Raw genomic sequence first — 23,956 nt, forward strand, 5'->3', positions numbered from 1 at the left:
CCTCTACTGACAGGCCCAGGTGTGGCCAAACCTGTGCAATGACAATGAGCACCCTCTCCACCCCTGGGACATGCATCTCGGAGGGTAACTCCCAGGGGGGTGGCTTTGCAGCCTGGGTGAGTGCCATTACCTTCAGGTATCTGAGTCATGCTCCCCAATCCCAGCAGAGCCCCAGGCAGTTCCAAAGGCCACCCTATGGCCCAGGCATCCCCTTGGGCTTCTGTCCACCATGGTGACCTGCCAGACCAGGGGCAGCTGAGCAGGCCAACACCCCCAGGCCAGGTGCCCCACTGGCTACCTGACAACCCAGCCTGTGCTCTCACTGCACAAGTCCCCTATCTGCCCGTTCAGGCATATTACTGCTGGAGGCGTTCAGTTCAGGTCCAGGAGCCTGGCCCCAGCAGCTGTGGAAGGGGCCCTGGGGCAGCTGTGAGGCATAGGCCCAGCCGGCTCCAAGGCTGACTTGGAGCCTGGGGTTTCCACCCACTGATTAACACCTATTGTGTGCAAGTACCTGGGAAGAGCCTGGAAGGACTGTGAGATCAGCACATGCTTACTGAGCTTCTGTGTGTGGGCACTGGGAACAGAGCAGTGAACAAAGCAGACAGCTCTCTGCCTGCCCACACGTGGGTGCCTGACAACCACAGAACAAGCAGTGAAGTGCTCCTCGCTGGTGGTGAAGGAATTAAGGACAGTGATGCAGGGAAGGGGCAGAGGCTGCAATTCCAAACAGAGGGCCAGGGAGGCCACCTGAGCAAAGGCCGGGATGGCCAGCCAGGGGTCTGTGTTCCAGGCAGAGGGAATGGCCTGTGCAAGGCGCTGAGAAGGCAGCCTGTGTCTGAGGGTCAAGGGTGGTCAGTGTGGCTGGAGCCGAGGAGCAGGGAGTAACTGTGGGGCCAGGGAGTAGAGAATCTGTCCCAGACTGTGGGAGTCTGTGGTTCTCAGTGGGTGCCAGCAGGTCAACTGCAGTGCTGGAATCTGCCTGCAGGGGACAGGGCAGAGTGGGAGGTGACAACTAGCAGATTTATGAAGACAGAGCCCAAATGGGGTGTGGGGGTACATCCAGGGGTGTCAAGGGGGCCTGTGGTTTTATTTTCCTGGAGGCTAGAGTGGCCATTTCCTGGGGCAGGGCTGGTACAGTGGAGTGTTGGCCCTGGAATGTTAGAAGACCCCCAGTTCTGAAAGTAGGATTTGCCGAGAGCAGGTGGGGCAAACAGGAGGCAAAGGGTTTAAGGGCTTTTCTGACATTGGGGGAGTGAGTGCCTGGGGAGAGCCCATCAAGGAGGAAGGGGCTTCCAGGCTGGGGTATGAGCTAAAGCCAGGCAAATCTTGGGGCTCCCGGCTGGGGAGCAACAGGCAGTGTCCAGGAGGACCACAGGTGGCCCTCCTGGAGAGAGAGAGAGAGAGAGAGAGAGAGAGAGAGAGAGAGAGAGAGAGAGAGAGAAAGAGAGAGAGAGGGTCTGGTGTGTGTTTGCAGCCTCAGGACTGGAGGGGCTGGAGTGGAACTGAAGCCCCACAGTGGGCTTGACCATCCTGGGTGGCACCCAAGGTGAAGGCTGCTGGGCTCCCTGGGGCCTCCCCTTGCTCAACTGCTTTCCCTCTTCACTCAGCTGCTCAGGTGGGACTGGGGGTTCTTGAAGGAGAGTCTGGGCAGATCCAGGAGAGCTGGTGTGGGGCACACACTCCCTCCTCCCAGGCCTGGGAACTTCATTGCCAGAGTAGAAGCTCAATACTTGGAATTCCAGAAACTATATTTCATGGAATAAAAGATGCTTGTGATTTCAAGTACCATTGAGAAAAGATAGGCTTCTGGGAATGACACCAAGAGAGGGCCTGTGGTTCCCAGGGCAGGCAAGGGGGTACCTGTGGGATCTGGGTGGGTCCCCCCACCGAAAAGTGACACGAGACAGCAGCCACTCAGGGAGTAGTTCAAGGCACCAGTCACACAACCTCATCGGTCACTGGGACAGGGTTTTCCTGGGGGCCACTGGAGACTCCTGCTGCCGCCGCCTCGTCTTCCTCCTCGCTGGGCTTCTTGCGGGCCTCGGCTGGAGGCCGGGGTGGCGGGTTGCTGGGTGGCTGCTTGATGGTACCCCCCACCTGCGGCCGCTCCTTGGGCTTGGACTCGATGGGAGTCCACTGCTCACCACGAGTGGCCGCCTATAGGAACAGAGTGGATGAGCCCTGGGGGGCCTCTGGGGTCCATCCTCAACATGGCCCCCACCCCTATCGGGGGACAGGGGGGCCCTGCAAGGGGGAGGGAGCTAGGAATCCCTGGGTTTCAGAAAGACCTCCTGGAGGTCACTTCCAGGTACACATTCCCTGACACCCCAGGAGCAGGACAGGGAGGTCAGCCCAGTGTGTCCATCAAGCTGAGTCAAGAAGCCAGTCAGCACACAGGGTGGGAGAGGCCTAGGAGGGTAGCCAGGAAGGGCAGGGGCCCACCCAGTCTGGAGCCTCCCCGGGGCACCCAGACCTGTTGTGGGTGGGGGTGGGGGGAGCATCACTGACATCCCCATCACATGAGCAAGGACACAGGCTCTTGGCCTTGGTTCAGCCTGCAGGGACTGAGGTGTCAAGCATCAGCAGGCTGACCACAGACACCACTCACCAGCAGATAGATGCCACTCGCTATGGCCAAGCAGGCTGTCCCCAGGATGGTGGCAAGCAGGAAGCCGGCTGGTACTGACAGCCTGGGGGAAGGGAGAGAGGATGGGAGACTCAGAAGAGCAGTCAGAGGTGGTCTGCAGGGGGTCCAGGTCTTGGGCAGAGGCCGTAAGATCTCAGGACAAAACTGACCTTAAGTGTGCTGTCCCCATGACCCTGGACTCAGGGAACACCTGGCCCTGCCAAGGCTGGGCTTTTAAGTTTGGGTCCCTGGAGCTGTCCTCTGCTTGACTTGTACCCTAACAATCTTGGGACTCCTGCGCTTGGTCCAGCCGTCATGCTGGGGGGAGGCCCCGGCAGCTGCAGGGACACGGAGTGTTCTGGCCTCTGCAGTCACCACCAGGCATGTGCGTGAGGGAGCAGAACTACCCAGATGAGCTCCATCTACCCCAGAACGCTGACTGTTCCTGATTTAAGTTGCTAAGGTTTTGGGTGAACTGTTACTCAGCAAGAGATGATGGGTACAGGTTTGGGGAACCTCTGGCAGAGCCTGGGACCTGGATTTTGTTTGGAAAAACAGCTAGGCTGAGAGGGACCCCACTTGCCCCAAGCGCCCCTGTCCAGGCAGCCAGGCCAGGAGGGAGGATCTACTCCAGGGCCCTCCTGAGCCTGAGCGGGGACTCACCCAAGGTGCAGGAAGGCCCGGACATAGTAATTCCTGGAGAGGGGCCCGAACAACTTCACCACTTTCGTCATATACTTCTGTCCGCTAGACCAAGTGAGGGAGGGAAGACAGACGGTTGTACTCAGCAACCCCTCCTCCCACCCTGCCCCGGAGCGCCCAGCTTCTTTCCTCTCAGGGACCATGGGCCACAGCAGCTGTGCAGGCAGGCACCAGCCTTGGTTTGCCCAGGAGGATAAATGGGTTGGTGCTGGAGCTTCGTAGTGTCCTGGGATGAAGCCCAGAGCAGGTGGGGGACTCACCATCTCTCCATGGTGGAGCCCTTTCTCCTCTTCCCCCGGGGATACTCCAGCAGGCAGACGAACACTCCTGCTACACTGAAGCTGTGGTTAAGGAACAGCTCAGCTCAGCCAGAGGTGCCACAGCGAACCCCTCTGCTGATGAGAAACTGAGGTGCAGCAGTCGCCTAGAGCCACATCGCGGGGGAACAGCCAGATGGGATTCGATGGCTCTGGCCACTTCACTGCCTATCCTGCACCTCCCTCCCCGATGCCTGTCTTGGGTTTCAGAGGACCTGGAAGAGCCAGCCCACAGGGTGGCTGATAAAAGAGGGTACAGAGAGAATCCCTGGGGGTGCTGACACCTCCCACTCCCTGCCAGTGCCAGACAAGTCAGTGCCCTTCTGAGCCCTGGCTTCCAAAACTATAGCTGAGTCTAAAGGGCAGGGGATGTGAGCAGCAGTCTGCAAACTGTGAAGTGCTGTGCCCCCAGAGGCAATGGCATCTCTGTTCGCAGCCCACTAGTGCCACCCCTGGCAGTGCCACCTGCCCCATGGGGTCTACAGTGGGAGGATACATGGAGTAGGCGCCAAAGTACCACTGGGTGAACTGGCCAGCAGTGGCCACGATGCCGCCCGTGATGAGGACTGTGGGCAGAGAAGCAGGTTAGTAGAAGCCCTAACCCATGGGACATGCCCCACCCCATCCTTGCCCAGCTGGGGCCCACAGGCGGCTCTAGCCACCTCCCCTTGTGCTCCCCCTCCCACAGCTGGGCCACCAGCTCACCACAGAGCTGCCCTTGAGTCCCTCAACCAGGAAGTGGACGCAGGTGGCTGCAGATGCGCACAGATAACGGAGGATGCCTTCCCCTAGGAAGAGGTATGTGAGCTGGGGAAGGGGTGGGCTGGTGGATCTGGCCCTGTGTCCCTGAAGCAGTTGGGGACAGCCAGCTCGCAGCCCTGGGCAGGAAGAGGGGCCTGGACACTCACTCTTGAGCTCTGTGACCCCATTGTTGAGTTTTTGCATTTAAAGACTACACCGTTGACGGCTGATGTGGGATCTGCTCCATGGATGGCCTCTCCTCGTGGCGTGGTGTTCCTGTTCTGTCTCTATTCCTGTGTTCCACCTTAATTTCACTTTTGTTTGATATTGATAATCATTCATGCTTCTTTGGTTAGGATTTGTCAGCTATCCCCTCCCTTTATTTTCAGCTCTATAGGGTCCCGCTGGACCTTTTCTCCCCAGTAATTTTTTTTTTATTGTGGTAAAATATACATAAAATTTTCAAGGAACAATTCAGTGGCATTTAGTAACTTCACACTGTTGTGTATCCATCCCCAGAATTTCTAGCAATATATACTGAAACATAATTATTACATACAGTATAATATAAAGGCATAAGATTCCCATCAGCCCAGAAGCTCTCTTGTGCTGGTCAACACTGGAACCCTAGATCTTGCTTCTTTAGCTCAACAGAAGGTTGTCAAGATCATTCATATGGTTTGGATGAATCACTAGCTCATTCTTTTTGTGTAGTTTTCTATTGTATGAATCAACCTCAATTTATCCATTCTTCTGTCTATGGGAAATTTCAGTTGCTTCCAGTTTTTGACTATTACAAATAAGCTAATATAGCTGATTTTTTAATATTTTAACCAACCTGATAGTGAATTTAACAGATTTCATTGACTGTGATTGCAGATAATTTGAACTTGTTTTATCTTATTGTGTGTTTTCTCTTTAACAAGTGTCCTTGTTATTCCTCTGACTTGAACTTTAATTTTAAATTCCTCTTCCTGAACCACATGTGGGCTTTAGACTGTTCCCCATTATTATTAATTATTTACAAACAATACTTAGTCACTAATGTCTTCATTCTTGCATCCCAGTCCTTTCTTCTGGATTCAGTTTCCCTCTTGCTGAAGTACATCCTTTAATAGTCCTTTCTGTGAGGGTCTGTTAGCAGCAACTCTCTGGATACCTGAAAATGCCCTCATTCTGGAATAATAGTTTATCTGAATACTGAATTCATGTTTTTGTCTCAATATCAAAGGTATTACTCCATTGTCTTCTAGCATCTATTATTGATGATAAGTCTGAAATCCATTTTATTCTCTGGTAAATTTTAAGATGTTCTTTAATGGTCTGAATTTTCATTACAATGTGCCAAAAAGGGGTTTAAACAAATCCCTTTATTCGGTAAGGAACTTTGTTTTCTTGTTAAATTCTGGAATTTCTCACCCATTATTCCATTTACATTGCCTCCTTCCATTCTGTTCTCTCCTCTGAAACCGCCATTATATAGATATTGGGTCTTCTTGTACTATTGTACATGATTCAACTTCTCTCGGCTACATTCTGTGGTTTCCTCAGATCCACCTTCCATGTCACTCTTCCAATTCTCTCTTCATCTCTATATAGTGTTTAACTCATCCATTGGCCGAAAATGACTTTATATTTTGTTTATTTCTGGACATCCTAGTCATTTTTTGCATTGTCCTGTATAATTTTCTATCCTTTTATCTCTTTGAAGTTTCAAACACACCCTCAAGTTTAAATATGTACTCATATTCTCAAGTCCCTTCCTAATGGCCCAGTTCTAAGGAGGACATTCTCCAGTCTACGGTGTCTGCTTCCTCAAATGGTGGGTGTTTGTGAGCTGCGCCCAGCAGGGCTTGTCTTCCGGTGTCAATCTGTGTGCCCTGGTTGAGGAAATCCCCTTACAGAACAGTTTCACATTTGCCTCTTTGGGGCCTATAGGCCTCTCCAGTCCTGGGTGGACTTTATCCGAATTTCTTGGTCAGTGGTCCTTGCAGCAAAGGGTAGGGTTTAGCCCTCACCCCATGCACAGCACAGGCCTGAGTTCCTGGGGGTTCTGTCTTATTTGTGACTTTCTTCATCAAATGGCAAGCTTCCTTGGATGGGATGGTTTTCCAGTCTGTTCTATACAGGCAACCTTTCCTGGCTCTGGCTGGAAGCATGCAGCTCCATTTTAGCCCTTTTTCTACTCAGAGGCCCCCAAATCCCACTGGGTAAAAGCCTGAGCCTCTGTCGGTCCCGATTCCCCAGGTGCTCCTTCCTTCCACCCCAGCGCAGCACCTTGAAACCTCATTGTTTTTGTCGCCTGATTTCCTATTCTTGGAGTTGAGCTCAGCTTTGTAATCACTCTTTTGGTTTGCTCATCGTACTTCTATGAGTTGTAAGAGAGAAGGGTGTTCTCCCATGTGTCCAGTCAGCCTGTGGTCTACTTATCTTTGGGGATATAATTTTCTCTTTCCTAGCCTGTTTTGTTGCCTGCCATTAGCAAAAGGGGAACAAGATACCACTGGTTGGCCAGGGAGGCATGAGAGCAGATAGCACTCATAGGTGCAGGGAACTAGACAGGTAAGGCCTGAGCTCTCATGGGGCTTATGGCCTCAGGAGGGAACAGAAATAAACGTCAGAGACTGTGCACTAGGACAGGGACTGTGACAGAGATGTCTAGGTGCTCTGGGAAGACTTCTCTGAGTCGGTGATATCTGAACTGAGAAATGAATGGAGGAGCCAGCATGGATGTTTCAGACAGAAGTGCTTCTGCAGAGGCCCTGGGGTATATCCAGGAGATCCGGGAACAGAAAGGAGGCCTGTGCAGCTGGAGTGACAGTGAAGGGAGCGGGGTAGGGGCAGAGCAGTCAGAATCTGACTTTTATTCTTCACAATCCACCGCAGTATTTTCAGCAGGAGGTGACATGTTCTGATTAGATGGGATTTTCTGCAATAAAAAGGCCTGTTGGATGCACCTGCTATTAGGACCTAGCCAGGCCTGAGCATCCCAGGTGCCTGCAGTTTATCCTGAGTCAGGAAAAAACATCAGCAAGAGGAGGAACTCAGAGTGGGAAGGGCCTGGGAAACCTTCCAACAAACCGCCTTATTTGATGGTGGAAATGGAGTCACAGCTTGTAAATTCTCTAGGACTTTACTGTCTATAAAGTGGACGTAAGAACAGCTTCTGGCCTCACAACACTGGACATTAGCTAAGGCAAGGAAGGGACAACCTGTACACAGTGGGCATGCCATGAGTGGGGACACTAGGAGGCTCACTATCTGCACACACTGGGGCTAGAACCCAGGCTTCTCAGAGAGCTCCCAGTTGGAGCCCTGTCACCTTCTACTTCCTGGGGGTAGGGAAGGGGTTGGGGAGCTGTAGGACAAAGAGAAGCTGGTTTGCAGCAGTCTAAGGCAGGGGTGGGCAAACTTTTTCACTCGAGGCCCACAATGGGTTCTTAAACTGGACCGGAGGGCCGGAACAAAAGCATGGATGGAGTGTTTGTGTGAACTAATATAAATATAAGAGGGGAGAGCAAGAGAACCGGATAGAACAGCCGGATCCGGCCCGCGGGCCGTAGTTTGCCCACGGCTGGTCTAAGGCCTCACAGCCTGTGGCAGGCAGAGGGACTGCCTGGGGACAGCTCTGGAGAGAAGCGAGAATGATCTGTGCCTGGCCAGCATGGCTCAGTGGTTGAGCATTGACCTATGATCCAGGAAGTCACGGTTCAATTCCTGGTCAGGACGCATGCCCAAGTTTCAGGCTCAATCCCCAGCGTGGGGCATGCAGAAGGCAGCCGACCAATGATTCTCTCTCATCATTAATGTTTCTAGCTCTCCCTCTCCCTTCCTCTCTTAACTCAATAGAAATATTTTTAAAAATTATTTAAATAATAATTTAAAAAATGATTTGACTCACTGAACTCTCAGTACTCTAGGTTCCAAAAGGGGGATGACCTGCCTGGACACAGAACAGACCACTGGGCCTCACCAAAGCTGCTCACACCAAAATGTGACCTTACAGTTTGGGGCCAGAGGGACTTCATTTGTCTACTCCCTTCCCTCGCAGAGCTTTGCCAGGCTCCTCCAGTCCCCAGCTGGCAGGGGGGGTCTCAGGATGGTTCTCAGGGCAGTGGTAGTGGGCTAGGACCCTCCTCATCACCACATTCCCCACAGTCTTCCCACCCACCCACTCCCACCAGGTGCAGGTCCTTCCTGGGCGTGGCAGACCCCAGGAGGTGGGCAGTGCCTCTGGGCAGCTTCCTCTTGCTGCAGATCCTGCCTGGGCCCAGCTCACCCACATCTCCTGAAAGGTTCCCCTTCCGTACAGCACAGGGTGCAGAGCGCACTGCCTTCTTCACAAGAGCTCCTGAGCACAGGCTCAGGGTGACTGGGGGCCTGTCATCCTTCCCCAGATGCAGTCTCTCTGGAAGTTGAGCTGGGAGGGTTCCCTCTGGGCAGTTTTAGATGTCCCGGAAAACTCAGAGCACGCCCCTGGCGACCCCTGGCGGGAGCCCCACTCCAGGGCAGGAGGGGTGGCGGGAGGAGGTGGTTCCCGCCCAGTTTTCCCAATCCTGGAGGGCGTTGACTCTCCGGAAACCACCCGGGACAACAGCCTCTTCCCCCAGGGCTGCAACTTCCTCTATCTGGAGAGGTCCGGGCGGGGTGGAGAGGTGAATAGGAGACCGCGGGGGAGGAAGGGGGCGGGGGCGGGCAAGCGGGTCTGCAGTCACAGAAGGGTTTCCGCTGCCTGGCGCCTCCAAACCTAGCCCACCCTTGGCTCACCTCCCCCGCCACACAGCTGCAGGTCTCCGCAGGGGTCTCGGGGCCCCACCTCCGGCCTGCAGCCTGGAGTCTCTGACTCCTCAGGACCCAGGCTCCCCAGCCCCGTTCCAGCCCACCCAGTCCCGCGGCCTGGGGTCTCGGGGCCCCAACTGCCCCAGCCTGCAGCCTTGGGTCGCTGATTCCCCAGGTCCTCATCGCCAGCTCAGCCCATCCCTTCCTCGCAGCCTGAGGTCTCTGTGCCCCCCGCCCCGCGTGCCGAGCCCGGCGCACTCACTCAGGCCAGACGCCAGCGCCTGCTCGTTGGCCCACATGGCCCACTCGATCTGCCCCATATTGGCGGCCGACGCGGCTGGCTCCGCTGGGACACTGAACCCCGCGCGCCCGCTGCCTTGCAGCCCGGAGTTCCGGCACCACCCCGCCCCCTAGTTCCCGGGGCAGTCCCGCCCCTCGAAACAACTGTGCATCCCGAGTTCCGGCCCCGCCCCCGCCCCTAGGAGACAGGCTGGATGAGCAGGGGGAGCAACGTTGGTGGGGCACTCAGGAAGCTTGCCGAGCCCCCACGCCTTCAAGCTTGCAGGTCTGAGGGGCCCTCACCTCACCTCCTCCAGCACCCTTGGGCCCACCGCAGGCCCCACCCACTTGGATGCCTCCTTGGTGCTAGGAGTCTGCTCTGCCAGCTCCACCGCCGTCAACCTGGAGCGCCCTAAGCATTGCCTGGGCCCCAGGAGTCATACTCGTGGTCTTTATGAACATTCTATCCACACAGGCCCTGGGGGAATGGGCACAGGAACCCACTTCATTAGGCAGTGTCACCCCAAAATGCTGAACTCCTGCAAGTGCCAACAGGGGCTCCTTTGGAAGGTGTGAGCAGGCCAGGTTCCTAGAGGGTTTAAAGGTCCAGAGCCCATGCCCAGACAAGGAAGGAGCCTCTGAGCCTTGGCGGCTGTGGCCGGGGGGCGGGGGGCCTCCATGTAAGTCAATGTTTGCTACTTAGGACAGTGGCAGGTCCAACCCTCACTCCTCTGACCCTGGGCTAGCCGGGTGTGGTGGGCAACCCGCTCATAGGACTTAGGGGAGGAAAACAAGGTGTGCAAAGCTGGGAAAATCTAGAATGTAGGAGTGCTAGGTTCTGTCCCTTTGTCATTTACCTCCTCTGCCCTCTCCTTTAAGGGTCAGCAGCAGCATCTGACCCTCCTGGGGTGGAGGCAGGGAACCAGGAGGCAGGTAAAAGGGCACAGGTATCCACCCCTCTTTTTCCCACAAGCTGACAGCGCTGAAGCTGGGAGAGTGGGGAAGAGTGCAATGACTTGCACGCTGTAAGTATAGCCATTCATATAAGTACTAGCCATTCCTGGGCTCCAGAAACCATAAACTTCTGGGCTGAGGGAACCTCCCCGAATCAGTGCTGTCTGCACACCTGTTTCCCACTTTTGTAGACTGGAAGCTTAAAGCCAGACTCGAACCATGGCCCCATACCTGTCAGAGCCCTAGTGACCATGTCTGCCATCTAGTGTGGCCTGTGGCCATGGCAGTGGCTGTGTGCTGAATACCCCACCGCAGGGCTGGGCAATTAAAGGGGAGCTTTGGGTCAGAAGGCAGCTTCTTCAGGAGCAAGTCAGCAAGTGGGCAAGTTCCAAGTTCTTTTGCAGAAGCAGCACATGGCCCGTGCCCTCCCCAACCCTCCCGATGAGTGCTGCCCACTGCCCACACAGGAATGCTGGTCATACAGAGGCACGCCAAGCCCGATCAGCAATTCTGGCTTTATTCCCAGTTGCCAGTTGCCAGGGCTCCTTGTGACAGTGGGGCCTCCGTATAACAAGGTATCTTGGGTTGCTCTCCCATCTCCCTTGGAGTCATACTCCTGGTCTTTTTATGAACATTCTATCCACACCCAACACCCTGAGCTCTGGCAGAGGAGCTAGGGCAGTGGTCGGCAAACTCATTAGTCAACAGAGCCAAATATCAACAGTACCACGATTGAAATTTCTTTTGAGAGCCAAATTTTTTAAACTTAAACTTCTTCTAACGCCACTTCTTCAAAATAGATTCGCCCAGCCGTGGTATTTTGTGGAAGAGCCACACTCAAGGGGCCAAAGAGCCGCATGTGGCTCGTGAGCCGCAGTTTGCCAACCATGGAGCTAGGGTGACTGTCATGCTCAAAGCACTTTGTAGAGGGATCCTGAGCTTGCAGAGGTTGCCTCCTGAACAAGGACCAGTCCTCCAGCTCCAAAGAGGGATGCCAACTCCCCATCATCTCAGGTGAAACAGCTCCTGTTTCGGCCAGTGAATGTAGCCCCAGAGCTCAGGGTCAGAGACCCTTCACGAGGGACACATCAGCAGCTCAACCCAATGGGCTGGATCCACCAGGTCCCACATCCCATCCCAGCCCTCACCTCAGCACAGCATAGGTGGGGAGTGAGGCACTTGGTGGGTGCCTGTTCCTGGCCGCCTGGGAACCAGCAAGTGGTCACTTCACTGCCCCCACTTGGCCACAGCACACTGACCAGCCCAGGGCCAGGTAGCCACCCACCAGTCCCAACAAGCATGGCACAGCTGCCGCCACACCCATATCCCCAGTCCCAGCAAAGCAGCCCCTTTTCCAAGTGGTGGCCAGGGCTCCTCTCAAGGAAGTGGTCAAACTGTTGGCTTCGGTAGGCCGTCCGGGCCCAGGAGGTGAGCGTGAGGGTTGTCCAGGATTTGAGGTCCGGGCCCAACCTGGCAGGTAGAGAAATCAATGTTAGGTTGGGTGACAGGGAAGGACAGGTGTACCCTCCAGCCTCCCAGGAAAGTACAGGTCAGAAGCTGACCACCATGTGGTGATGTCCTGGCCCTGTGCCCAACTCCCTTAGGCAAGAGCCATGTGGTCCCAGCCTCCATTACCCAGACTTGAGTGAAAAGCAGAGATAGGGAGTCATGAGGACTGGGAAAGGAACCATCTGAGTGAAATCCTAGCTCAGCCACTAAGCAAGGATCCTGATCTGCTTCCAGTGGGTGAGCGCTGAGGGTCCCCAGGATTGCCATCTCCATGGCCAGCCCTGCCCTCTCCCCTGAGCACTGGGAACACAGCCCCACAAGTCACAGTGTGTCCTGAAAGCAAGTGAGTGAAACAACCTTGAAATTGCTGTTATTCTTGACGAAGTGGTGGTGAAGGGAACCCCTTTACCTGGTTTCACCTGGTGGACACACTGGGTCTAAGGCCATGAAGCCCGTGTACTGGATGGAAACTTCCCTGGGTGTGCTGGGTTGTGAGGGCTCCAGGCCCTGGTGTTGAGGGCTGGTACCAGGCCTCACCTGAGTGGCAATGATGTATTTGATGCCGCCGGGGGTAGGATCCATGTCCAGTGCAGCTTTAAGCTCGTCTGAGAGCGGGGCAGGCTTCACAGGCAGCCCCTTCAGAAACCTGGGGAAAGGAAGGCAAGAGTGCTGTGTGCCCAACGACAGGAGCATGCAGACAGGAAGGGTGTGACTGACAATGGGTACAGGGTTTCTTTTGGGGTGATAAAAAATTCTGGAACTGAAAGAAGTGCTGGTTGCACAATAACAAATATACTTAATGCTGCTGAGTTGTACACTTCAAAGTGTATTTTACCACACAGAAAAACTGAGCAGGAATGACCAAGGGCCAGGCTGGGGTCACTGTGAAGGGAGGGTTTCAGGAAACCTCCCTGAGGTTTTGGATTCACCCATGGCCCATGGCTACTGCTCAGTTCAGGCATGAGTCCATCATTGCGTTCCTCTGCCCACCACCCACTGCGGTGACAAGGGCCATGAGTACAGAGCTTCTGATGAGGGCACCACAGCCTCCCAGGCCATCATGGCTGTCCCACTTGGTAAGGAAGTTAGTATTCTGGCCTCCCACCCACTAGCCATCAGTGCTGCCAAATTATAGTACTGCCCCAGTTATGGAGACAGGTAAAACAACGCCCCCTCCTTCCAGTACCCCTAACAGGAACGTGTCCCCACATTGAGAAAGGAACATTAAAACTGGTGCGAAGAAATCAAAATGCTCTGTCCCCACTGCGGGGCTGTAGCCACTGTCCACACAGGAGCCACGATGCCATATGTGCGTGGGTGTGTCTCTGTGACCACGGGCTAAGACATGTGATGGGAAGTTCCCAGTCACAGCAAGGCGCACTTGGTGACACTGCCTGTGGTCCACAGGGGATCAACACTTCTTGCGGGACTCCCCGTTCAGCACCACAGCCTTAGGAGCAGCTGTCCCTGATCCCAATAGGAGACCCTGCTCCTCCCTCCATGGCTTCCCAAATGAGGGGACCCACAACTCACTTGTCTCCATTTGACTCAGGGGGAAAGCTGTGCCTCACGGCAGCCACAAACTCAGCCACAGTGTCGTCCAGGGTAAAGATCACCGCGTTGGGGCCTGCGTCAAACGTATATGCCACCTGGAACCCATGGAGTCAACGTCACTATCTGCACAGGGGCTCTGCCTGGCTCAGACCCTCTAGACCAGTGGTCACCAACCTTTCAGACCTCACAGACCACCAGTTGGCGACCGCTGCTCTAGACTGCCCAGAGACCCAGGGCCTCCCACAGCGCCCGCGAAGCCAACCCGGAGTAGAGCAGTGGCACTTCTGCTGGAAAACTCAGGACTGAGGGGAAGGGGGCTCCCCAAACTAGTGCTTTAAAGTGCAGGCTGGGATCCCTTAGTGGGTCTTGCAACCAAAATGAAACAGAGTGAGACGGAAACTATTGCTGCTCTGCATGCAAGAGCATAAGCAGGTTCCGTGGAGCTCTGTCACACACGAGCATGTGCTGTTTTTACTGAAGATCATGGCCGGAGGCCCACTCTGTGGGTTTCTGGTGCTGCCCCAGCCCCACCTTGCCTTGGTCTGCCCATGGTGGGCATTGAAGCGGTGCACCAGGTGGATGATATGCCTAGAAGTGTCGCTGAGATAAGAGATGGGCGGGAAGGTGTCTAGGCAGGTGGCATGGAACTGGTTGCTGTCCTTCATGGTCAGCTGACCAAACCCCTGGAAATTTCTCTCTTTGACATAGCGGATCATCTCTGCCATGCGTGCCGGCACCACCGCCTCAGCCCGGAACTGCAAGACACAGGTGCTTCCCAATGAGGTGCTGGCTGCTTCACAGCACAGTGGCCTGCGGGTAGGGCCTCCCCCAGGCCTCAGTGTCCATACATCCAGCAGAGCAGATGGCTCAGCTTCAGAGGATGTGGGTGGAGCCTGACTTATATCCTGACAAGCAGGTTGTTCCCTGGGGAGCTGACACCTGCCCCAGTGTCGGCCTTACCCTGAGCAGGGGGCTGGTCTCCACGCTGGTCTGCATGCCCACTGTGCTGCCAGTCAGCTTCTTCTCAGCACTCACCTGCACCGAGGGAGAGATGGCCTAGACCTCACACCCAGGCCCCAGCCCTAAACACCCATCCTGACCTGTCCCTCCCCTCAGTTGGTACAGGCAGTAGGGTGGAGGCCAGCACCTCCTGACCATGGAGGCCTCCTGACTGGCAGAGATGACAGTTCTGAGAACAGCAGCATATAGATCAGCAACCCTCTTACTACATGGTCGTCATTCCTGAACGCTCCACGAAGAACCATTTTGTCGCTCCTAGCTCAGCCCAAGAGGTCCCGCACTCCACGGCTGTCTCACTCACCACAAGGATGAGGACTCGGAGTTCAGGCCAGTGTGATTCAGGGGCCACCTGCCGGGCGACGCTGTCCTTCCCATCAGCCTGCTCCCCCATCTGCCACTCCACGAAACCGCCATATAGACTCCGGCAGGCGCTGCCTGAACCGCGGCGAGCCACTTCCGAAAGGTCACTCTCGACCCCGTAGACTCGGGCCAGGGCATAGGCTGTAGGAGCAGGAGGGAAGGTGGACGGGGAGGGGGACTAAGATATGCTTAGCACCCTAGAAGAATGGGCCTTACAGGAAATTAAAAATTCTGAGATGACAGAGTTTCAGCCACCAACTCTCACGGTTAGCATGCACCTACTCACCCATGTGGCCACTCACATGCTCACACACACTCAGCATTCCCAAAGGCGCACTCTGGACATACAAAGACCACTGGAGCCGTGGAGCTGCAGTGGGGCCTAAGTTTCTCCAAGGAGTGGCACCAAATTGGGCTTTTAGGGGTGCTGATTGGGGCAGGAACCAAGGCATAGAGGCCTGAAAATATACACGCTTGGGGTAGCTGGCATGCTGGGCATGAAGGAGCAGGGCTGGGCCTGGTCAAGGGTCTGATGCCAGGATGCACAGCTGAGATCCATAGGCAAGAGCTCTGCCCGACACTGGCACGCCTCCTGGCTTGGCTCACCCCCCCACCCCCCACCCCTCCCCGCTGGCTCCTAAAGGTGTTCAGGCCTGGATACATAAGCCAAGCCAAGCCAGTAAGCATCATCCCTGGGGTTTTCAAGGGCCACTGATCTCATTGGCTATGAGGACAGTGTGAGCCCACTGACTGCCACTGTGGTAACCAGTTTTGCCCCTAAGTAGGGAAATCCTACCAGAGAGTGAACCAACAGAGGTGAGCAAGACAGGGTTTCAAAGGAGAGAAATGGATGCCCAATGAGGCGGTGGAACCAGCTACACCAGAAGGCACTCCTTGGAATTTTGTTACGTAAGCCAAGACATTATCCCTACTTTAGACGTAAGCCACTTTGAGATGGTCTTCTGTCACTGTAATTAGAGGGTCTGATATATGGAACCCTCAGAAGACTTTAACATTCAGATGTGTGAGACAACCAAGACCTCAGCCTCGTAAGATGAGGGCTCTCTGAAAGCTGCAAGAGCATGCGTCTCCCGGTGGGCACCCACCTAGGCAGGCATAGCCTGAAGCTGAGGAGGCGAGGCCTGCGGCTGTGGGGAAGTTGTTCACCGATGCGATGTGGACCTTGTAGTTGAGGCTGAGAGGTAACAGGTCCTCCTCATCACCACTCCTCCGCTTTCGGGCCAGGCGGCGGACTGTGGGGAGGGGGAGATAGCCACTGGGCAGAACTGCCCTGACCTGCTCCTGGCATCTCGCCTGCCAAGGGTCAGAGATACAGCTGACACCGGGCCTCTGCCTCAAATTTCTGCAGACCTCCTTGTTCAGGAAAGCCCCAGACCTCAGACCCAAACCTGGCTGTGCTAACAGGTGTCCCCCATCCCCAGGGGCTCTCAGGGCCAGGTGGGGAGGGAGCAGCACCTGCTGTGCTCTGACTCCGCCCAGAGTAAGGAAGAGATGGAGGGGAAGGAACAGGCTGGGACTGGCCCCAATGTCCCATGCGGGACCCCCACTCACTCTCCCTCAGGCAGGCCTGGATACGCGGCTGCCCTATGTCCTCTTCCCGGCCATTAAGCCAAATCCGGTCCTCAGTGAAGTCCTTGCTAATGACAGCTGTCGTAGTGGTTTTTAACTGGGAAAGAAAATGCAGGGCCACCTCAGGGGCAAAGCACCCCTTTTTGCTGAGGAGGCCTTTCCTGCCATGGCCCATCACTGTCACCCACTCAGGGGCAGGGACAGCCTTGCTGGAGAACCGGAGGTTGAGGCCAGACAGGAGGGGGTCCGACAGTGTGGTAGGTAGTCTCGGCCCCAAGCCTGGTTTCCCTATACAGGGTGAGGCTGACACTTCCTTCTCCCACAGCAGAGCCACTGGGCCGGGCACAAGTGTGAAGGGACAGAACCTCAGAGGAGACCTCGGGTGCATGTGCGATGAGCATTCCTAACAGTGGGGCATGGAATGGGCACTGTTCATGGACTGGGGATTTATTACTATCAATTATTAAACAAAAGTTTAGTAAATTTTTACTTTGGTGTTTATTGCCAGCCCATACTAACCTGGTCCTGGTGTAAAGTGACACTCAGAGAGGAGTTGATGGGCAGGATCAACTCCTCATCTCGCTTCCCCCCTGGAACAGACAATCCAAGATAAGCTAGTCAGTTTCCCAGCCCCACAAACCAGGGCACTGTTTCCCCCACCCACCAAAGTGTAACTTCTCCCCACCGGTGCTCCCCTGTCATTCCCACTCCCATACCATAGTTCCCCCATCCGCCTGGACCCTGCTCTCTCGCTATGTCCTCTTCCTGCTGTACCCACACCTGCAGGAAACCCTCCGGGATTGCTCCCCAGGTCCCAGAGCAGAGCTGGAGGCTAGCCATCTTCCTGCTGCTTTGTTTGTGTTTTATCTTCTTTCACCCACTGGACAAATCACACTGGAGTGCCTGCCTGCTAGGTACTCAAACGCTTGGCTGTTAGGGTTTTGTCTTTTCCTCCCAAACAGGAGCAGCCTCAGTTACTGAAAATACCTCCAGTCTCCCTGCTCATACTCCCTGGAGACACCCAAAATCGTACCCGCTGCTGCTGAGCACTTCCACCCCCGGTATCTTATGGCAAACAAAGTAAACTTTCTGGAAATTTCAAAACTTTGTTAAGCATACACAATGTGCTGCACTTTTGGTTTGTGGGAATGGCAGAGTTACAGGAGGTAATAAGGATTTATACCCAGCAGGTGATCTTTGAGACCCAGAAAGAGTCCCCATCAATAAACCCAACTGATTTTTTATACAAGTGCAAAAAGCAATTCAATGGAGGGACAGCAAGCATTTTTGGCAAAAGCTGCTGGAATAACTGGGCATTCATAGGTCACCAAATGAACCTCCACCCAAGTCTTATATCTTATACAAAAAATAACTCAAGATGGATCACAGACTTAAATTTAAATTGTAAACCTTTTAGGAGAAAATCTTCAGGTTGTAGGGCTAGGCAAAGAGGTCTTATACTTGACACCAAGAGCATAAATGGAATAACTAATATAATAAACTTCACCAAAATGTTTAAACTTTGGCTGTTTGAGAGAACCTGTTAGGAAGATGAAAAGGTAAGCTGTAGAGTAAGAGGAAATGTTTGCAAACCACGTATCCAACAAAGAATTAGTATCTAAAATTATAAAATGAACTCTCAATCAACCAAAGGACTTGAATGCATGCATATAAGCCTAACCAATGGACACAGACATCAGAGGGGTGAGGGCATGAGTGGGGAGAGGGGGGCAATGGGGGGATAAGGACACATATGTAATACCTTAATCAATAAAAAATTTTAAAAAAAGGACAGTAGGCTACACTGTAGTAACAGGGAAACCTGCCTTCTATGGTCCTTTCTCCTCTCTATTCTCCACAAACCCTCCCCTTGAGTGCTCATGTCTTTAAATGCCCCCTCCCACCTGGCCGGCACAGTTCAGTAGTTGAGTGTCAACGTATAAACTAGGAGGTCATGGTTCGATTCCCAGGCAGGGCACATGCCTGGGTTGCGGGCTCAATCCCCAGTGTGGAGTGTGCAGAAGGTGGCTGATTCTCTCTCATCATTGATATTTCTCTCTCTCTCTCTCCCCGTCTCCCTTCCTCTCTGAAATCAATAAAAATATATTAAATAAATAAATAAAATTTAAAAAATAAAATAAAATGAACTCTCAAAAACTCAATGGTAAAACAAATAAACAATTCAATTAAAACATGGACAAATGATATGAAGAGACATTTATCAGAGAGTATACAGAGATGGCAAATAAGCCCATGAAAAGGTTAGCCAACAGAAAAATGCACACTAAAACCACAACGATGTATCCCCTAAAACAAAAACAGTGACATCACCAAGTGCCAAAAACAAGTGGCCGTAAAATGGTACAGCCACTCAGAAAAACAATTTAACAGTTTCTTTTTTAAAAAACCACTAAACATGCAACTATGACCCAGCAAGTGCACTCCTCGGCATTTACCCTAGAGGAATGAAAACTGATGTTCACACAAAAATCCATATAAAACGTTTATAGCAGCTTCATTCCTAACAGACTAAAGCAGGAACAACCCAGCTTCCTTTCAAAGGGTGTATGACCTGTGGCCGGGCCACACCAGGGAACAGGACACAGCACTAAAGGAGCAAAGTACTGATGCCACTACCACCTAGCAGCTAGGTCCTATGAACCTCCAGAAATACAGTGAGTGAAGTGAGCCAATTCCAAAACGCCACATGCTGCGTTCACTTTTCATTTACGAAGTATTCTTGAAAAGAGAACATGCTAGAAATGAAGAGCAAGTCCCAGGTGGCTGGGGTGGGCGTGACCGTGGGAGCTGAGTCCCATCTTAGGGATGGACATGCTGTGTGGACCATGTAACCCGACCCGGGCCCCCAAGGGGATGGACAACTTGTATGGACCCTGTCCATTAAGTGTCCCGGGACCCGAGAAGATATACGTCCTATGTGGACTGTGTCCCCACCTCCGCGGGTATGGATGTCCTGTGTGGCCAGTCCCGGAGTGGATCCGGGGCATCGCATGCCACACCGCCGGGCCGGGTGGACGGCTGGAGTGAGTGCTCACAACTGTATATGGACCTCCAACAGCGTTATAACCTCTCCCACCGCCCACCCGCGCCCGGCTGGAGGCCCCCGCGTGCGCACCCTCGGCCCGCGCACTCACAGTACTTGATGACCGCGATGTTGACCGGCGCGGTGCAGGTCACCGCCAGGTACGTCTTCTCGGAGGCCATGGCCAAGGAACACTTGCGACCCCAGCCCACAGCCGCCAGGCTTCGGAACCCGCGCCCCAGCAGGCCTCGCCATTGGCCAACGAGGTCCCAGATGTTCGCACGTTATCCAATCAGTGGCGGGTTCTTCCCACGCTCCACCTCTCAGCCAATAAGCGGGATCGAACGATGGACTGCCGAGGCTGAGCCCGCCCCTCTGTCCCCGGCGTGCGTGCTCGGGCTCTGCGTAGGCTCAGAGTGTGCACAGGCGTGGAACCTCCAGTGGCGCGCGGTTGCGCAGGCGCGGGGCGTGCGCAGGCGCAGAGCGGTGGCCTTCTAGGAGCGCTGCGGCTGCGCTGGCAGATCTCCTCCGCGAGCGGGTTAGACCCAAGGAGTTCTCCTGGCTGAGAGGAGGCTGAGTGGGGCGCGGGAGCAGCTCGGGTCGAAAGGCTCGGGTGACCATGCCACAGTGCCCCCGGCTCCCCAGCACGGTATCTCGTTTCGCCCTCCCCCCCGCACTCCCCGGGTTCTCTGGCCCGCCACCCAGTCCTCCCTGCTGCCTGGGGTCTCCTGGCGCCCCGCCGCGCGGTGTCCCACACCGGGCGGTGTCCCGCAGCCCACGTTTCCTCACTGGCCCAGTCATCTGGGGGGGGCGTCCCACGAGCTCCGCATTCCCCTAGCTGACCTGTGCCGCTGGGTGGCAGGTGCTAAGCATGAGAGATAGGCGCTTTCAAAGCCCAGTCTCTTTTTAAATCCTCACCCAAAGATGTGAGGGTTTTTTTAAAAATACACACACACACACACACATACACACACACACATACATATACATATACATATACATATACATATACATATACATATACATGTAATTGATTTCAGAGAGGAAGGATGAGGGAGAGAGAGAAACATCTATGTGAGAGAAACAACGATTGGTTGCCTCCTAAACACACCCAGACCAGGGATTGAACCCACAACCTAGGAATGTGCCCTGACGGAAATCCTGGTCCACCCTTCTGTGCACAGGACAATGCTCCAACCAGCTGAGTCACACAGCCAGGTCCCCACTCCTTTTTTACGCTCCATATAAACAAGGATGATTTTTTTAGGGGTTGAAATAGATTGCCACATTGGCTTTTTTCTTGTGGTAAACTACACATAAAGTTCACCAGTTTAACCACTTTAAGTACATAGTTCTGTGGCATTAAGTAAATTCCCATTGACATGCAACCATCACCACTATCCATCTCCAGAACTTTTTCATCATTCTGAACTGAAACTCACCCTAACCGGTTTGGCTCAGTGGATAGAGCGTGGGCCTGTGGACTGAAGGGTCCACAGATTGATTCTGGTCCAAGTTGATTCCCGTCAAGGGCATGTACCTTGGTTGAGGGCACGTAACCAGTGGGGGTGTGCAGGAGGCAGCTGATCCATGTTTCTCTCTCATCGATGTTTCTAACTTTCCTTCTCCCTTCCTCTCTGTAAAAAAATCAATAAAATATATTTAAAAAATAACAAACTGAAACTCCTTACCCATTAGACAGTAGTAACCCCATTTTCCTCTTCCCTTTATAAAAATTTATTTTTAGCTTTAAAATGGTTCAGACTGCAGTCAAGATATTAAGAGAATTGAGAGTAATACAAAGTCTCCCACTCTGGGCCATAGTACAGTTTCTTAGTGTATCTTTTTTCCAATATTTTATGCAAAATACAGGTACACCTTGGAGATATTACAGGTTCAGTTCCAGACCACTGCAATAAGGTGAGTCACAGGAATTTTTTGGTTTCCCAGTACATATGAGAGCTTTGTTTACACTATACTGTAGTCCTTTAAATGTGCAATAATAGCCTTATGGCCAGAAAAACTACATATCTTTTTAAAACACAGTGATTAGATATTTAACTTACAAAGTGATCACCCCCATAAGTTTAGTACCTGACACCACACATAGTTATTACAATATTATTGACTATATTCCCTATGTATACTTTATGTCCCCATGACTGTTTTTCATAACTGGCAATTTGTACTTCTTTTTTGTTTTTAATTTAATTTTATTGTTTAAAGTATTACAAATAATAGTACATATGTCTCCTTTTTTCCCCATTGACCTCCCCTCGGTCTCCCCTACCTTCCACCCTCCACATACCCTCCTCCTCCCCACCAGTGTCTTGTGTTCATTGCAATTTGTACTTCTTAATCCCTTCCCTTTCTCACCTGTTCCCCAACCCCTGCCCATCTGCCAACTATCAAGGGTTAATTTGCATACTCACTCCTGATTGGCTGGTTGGCGTCATGGAGGCATGGTCAATTTGCATATTTCTCTTTTATTAGTGTAGATGACTTAAAAAGTCAATTACTGCCCAGCCAGTGTGGCTTAGTGGATGAGCATCGACCTATGAACTAGGAAGTCATGGTCCAATTCCTAGTCCAGGGTTGCAGGCTCAATCTCCAGGAGGCAACCATTCAATGTCTCACTCTCACATCAATGTTTTTTTTTCTCTCTCTCTCTCAAAATCAATTTTAAGAAGTCAATTACCAAACCTGAACCTCACCTCTCCTCCAGGTTCCACTCATCAAAGGCAGCCACTTTTAAATCTTTTATTTTCCTCCATGTTTCTAAATAACCTGTGTATTTTTTTAAAATATATTTTTATTGATTTCAGAGAGGAAGGGAGAGGAAGAGAGAGATAGAAACATCACTATGAGAGAGAATCATCAATCAACTGCCTCCTGCATGCCCCGCACTGGGGATCGAGGCTACAATCTGGGCATGTGCCCTGACTGGGAATCAAACCATGACCTCCTGGTTCATAGGTTGACGCTCAACCACTGAGCCACACTCGCTGGGCTAACCTGGGATTTTTTCATTTCTCTCTTTCTTTTTTCCTTCCTTCCTTCCTTCACATCTTTTAGCATTTCACATTTGCCTAACTTGTAAATGGCCATGTGTCAAAATCATGGTTCTGTAATGGTTAAAGCATGATATGTCAGGTTATTTTAATATAATTACTTTTTAAAAAATAATCCTCACCTGAAGATATTCTTCCATTGATTTCTAGAAAGAGTGGAAGAGAGAGGGAAAGACAGAGAGAAATATCGATGTTAGAAGTTAATAATGCGGATTTTTTTCAATAGACGGAGTTATACATATGTTGATATAGATGCGATTTGATATATATGCTGTTTTGTTGTATTGACAACAAGCTTCAAAACTTCATATGTCAAATTTGCTGAAGGTGTTAACATCATAGATATTTTTACACTTAAAAATGTCGAACTTCGTGCCAAAAAAAGAGCATTTGCAAGAAGTTATAATTCATTACTTTATTTTGAAGAAAGGTGCTGCTGAATACTTCGGGAAGCTTATGGTGAATATGCTCCATCTCAAGCTACTTGTGAACGCTGGTTTAAATGCTTTAAAATTGATGATTTTGATGTAAAAGACAAAGAACATCCAGGTCAACCACAGAACTTTGAAGACCAACAATTACAAGCATTATTGGATGAAGATGCATGTCAAACTCAAAAACAACTTGCAGAAATATTAAATGTTGCTCAGAAAATAATTTCCGATTGTTTACAAGCAATGGGAAAGATTTTAAAGGAAGGAAAACAGGTGCCACATCAACTGAACGAAAGACAAATGGAAAACCGAAAAGTCATCAGTAAAATGTTGCTTCAACGGCACGAAAGAAAGTCTTTTTTGCATGGCATTGTGACTGGCGATGAAAAGTGGATTTATTTTGAGAATCCCAAATGCACAAAATCATGGTTTGATCCAGGTCAACCATCAGCATCGCCTGCAAGGCCAAATCACTTTGGAAAGAAGACAATGCTCTGCGTTTGGTGGGATCAGGAAGGTGTGGTGTATTATGCACTACCAAAACCAGGTGAAACCATTAATACTGATCGTTACCGACAACAAATAATCAGTTTGAACCACGCTTTGATCATGAAATGACCAGATTGTGCCAGAAGACACGGCAAAGTAATTTTGCTTCATGATAACGCACCATCACACACTTCAAAACCAGTTAAAGACACGTTAAAAGATCTTGCCTGGGAAGTATTAACCCACCCGCTGTATTCACCAGACCTTGCTCCTTCAGATGACCACTTGTTCCGATTGATGGCACACGCACTTTCTGAGCAGCACTTCAAAACATACGAAGAAGTGGAAAATTTGGTCTCTGAATGGTTTGCCTCAAAACAAGCGAAGTTCTATTGGGATGGTATCCACAAATTACCTAAAGATGGGGAAATGTGTAGCTAGCGATGGACATTACTTTGAATAAAGCACTTTTGATGTTTCTCTTG

At 52.2% G+C, this 23,956-nt stretch overlaps 2 protein-coding genes and 1 long non-coding RNA gene across 4 annotated transcripts; 1 reads left to right on the forward strand and 2 right to left on the reverse strand.

Moving 5' to 3' along the window:
- Positions 1–1,729: 1,729 nt before the first annotated feature.
- On the reverse strand, positions 1,730–9,610 carry CYBA (cytochrome b-245 alpha chain). Its single transcript, XM_080645373.1, has 6 exons — positions 9,431–9,610; positions 4,145–4,214; positions 3,592–3,666; positions 3,293–3,376; positions 2,612–2,693; positions 1,730–2,160 (listed from the first exon to the last, which is right to left on the reverse strand). The coding sequence occupies exons 1-6, from the start codon at positions 9,486–9,488 to the stop codon at positions 1,942–1,944; spliced, it is 588 nt and encodes a 195-aa protein (XP_080501499.1). The 5' UTR covers positions 9,489–9,610; the 3' UTR covers positions 1,730–1,941.
- Positions 9,611–10,896: 1,286 nt separating this feature from the next.
- MVD (mevalonate diphosphate decarboxylase) lies at positions 10,897–19,750 on the reverse strand. 2 transcript variants are annotated; one of them, XM_080644365.1, is made up of 10 exons: positions 19,590–19,750; positions 16,954–17,024; positions 16,417–16,531; positions 15,951–16,097; positions 14,786–14,985; positions 14,425–14,499; positions 14,001–14,219; positions 13,444–13,559; positions 12,448–12,556; positions 10,897–11,871 (listed from the first exon to the last, which is right to left on the reverse strand). In XM_080644365.1, the coding sequence occupies exons 1-10, from the start codon at positions 19,657–19,659 to the stop codon at positions 11,791–11,793; spliced, it is 1,203 nt and encodes a 400-aa protein (XP_080500491.1). In that variant the 5' UTR covers positions 19,660–19,750; the 3' UTR covers positions 10,897–11,790. The 2 variants fall into 2 exon arrangements, with proteins under 2 accessions (XP_080500491.1, XP_080500492.1); XM_080644366.1 differs by lacking the exon at positions 14,001–14,219.
- Positions 19,751–19,899: 149 nt separating this feature from the next.
- LOC308235682 lies at positions 19,900–23,956 on the forward strand. The gene is made up of 3 exons (XR_013959205.1): positions 19,900–20,126; positions 21,350–21,397; positions 22,975–23,956. It is a non-coding gene; the product is annotated as an uncharacterized lncRNA (long non-coding RNA).

Source organism: Plecotus auritus (assembly GCF_963455305.1).
Source record: "Plecotus auritus genome assembly, chromosome: 10".
NCBI classification, from domain to species: Eukaryota; Metazoa; Chordata; class Mammalia; order Chiroptera; family Vespertilionidae; genus Plecotus; species Plecotus auritus.

Bases quoted from the DNA above. Each gene is read 5' to 3' on its own strand.
- CYBA (XM_080645373.1), bottom strand. From the start codon at position 9,488: ATGGGGCAGATCGAGTGGGCCATGTGGGCCAACGAGCAGGCGCTGGCG. The intron at 3,377-3,591 runs GTGAGTCCCCCA...CACTTGGTCTAG, and splicing joins GGCTCCACCATGGAGAGATG to CGGACAGAAGTATATGACGA. The intron at 2,161-2,611 runs GTGAGTGGTGTC...CTGTTCCTATAG, and splicing joins CGAGTGGCATCTATCTGCTG to GCGGCCACTCGTGGTGAGCA.
- MVD (XM_080644365.1), bottom strand. From the start codon at position 19,659: ATGGCCTCCGAGAAGACGTACCTGGCGGTGACCTGCACCGCGCCGGTC. The intron at 17,025-19,589 runs GTGAGTGCGCGG...TGTCTGTTCCAG, and splicing joins CATCGCGGTCATCAAGTACT to GGGGGAAGCGAGATGAGGAG. The intron at 13,560-14,000 runs GCAAGGTGGGGC...CATGGGTTCCAG, and splicing joins CCCACCATGGGCAGACCAAG to GTGGCATATACGTTTGACGC.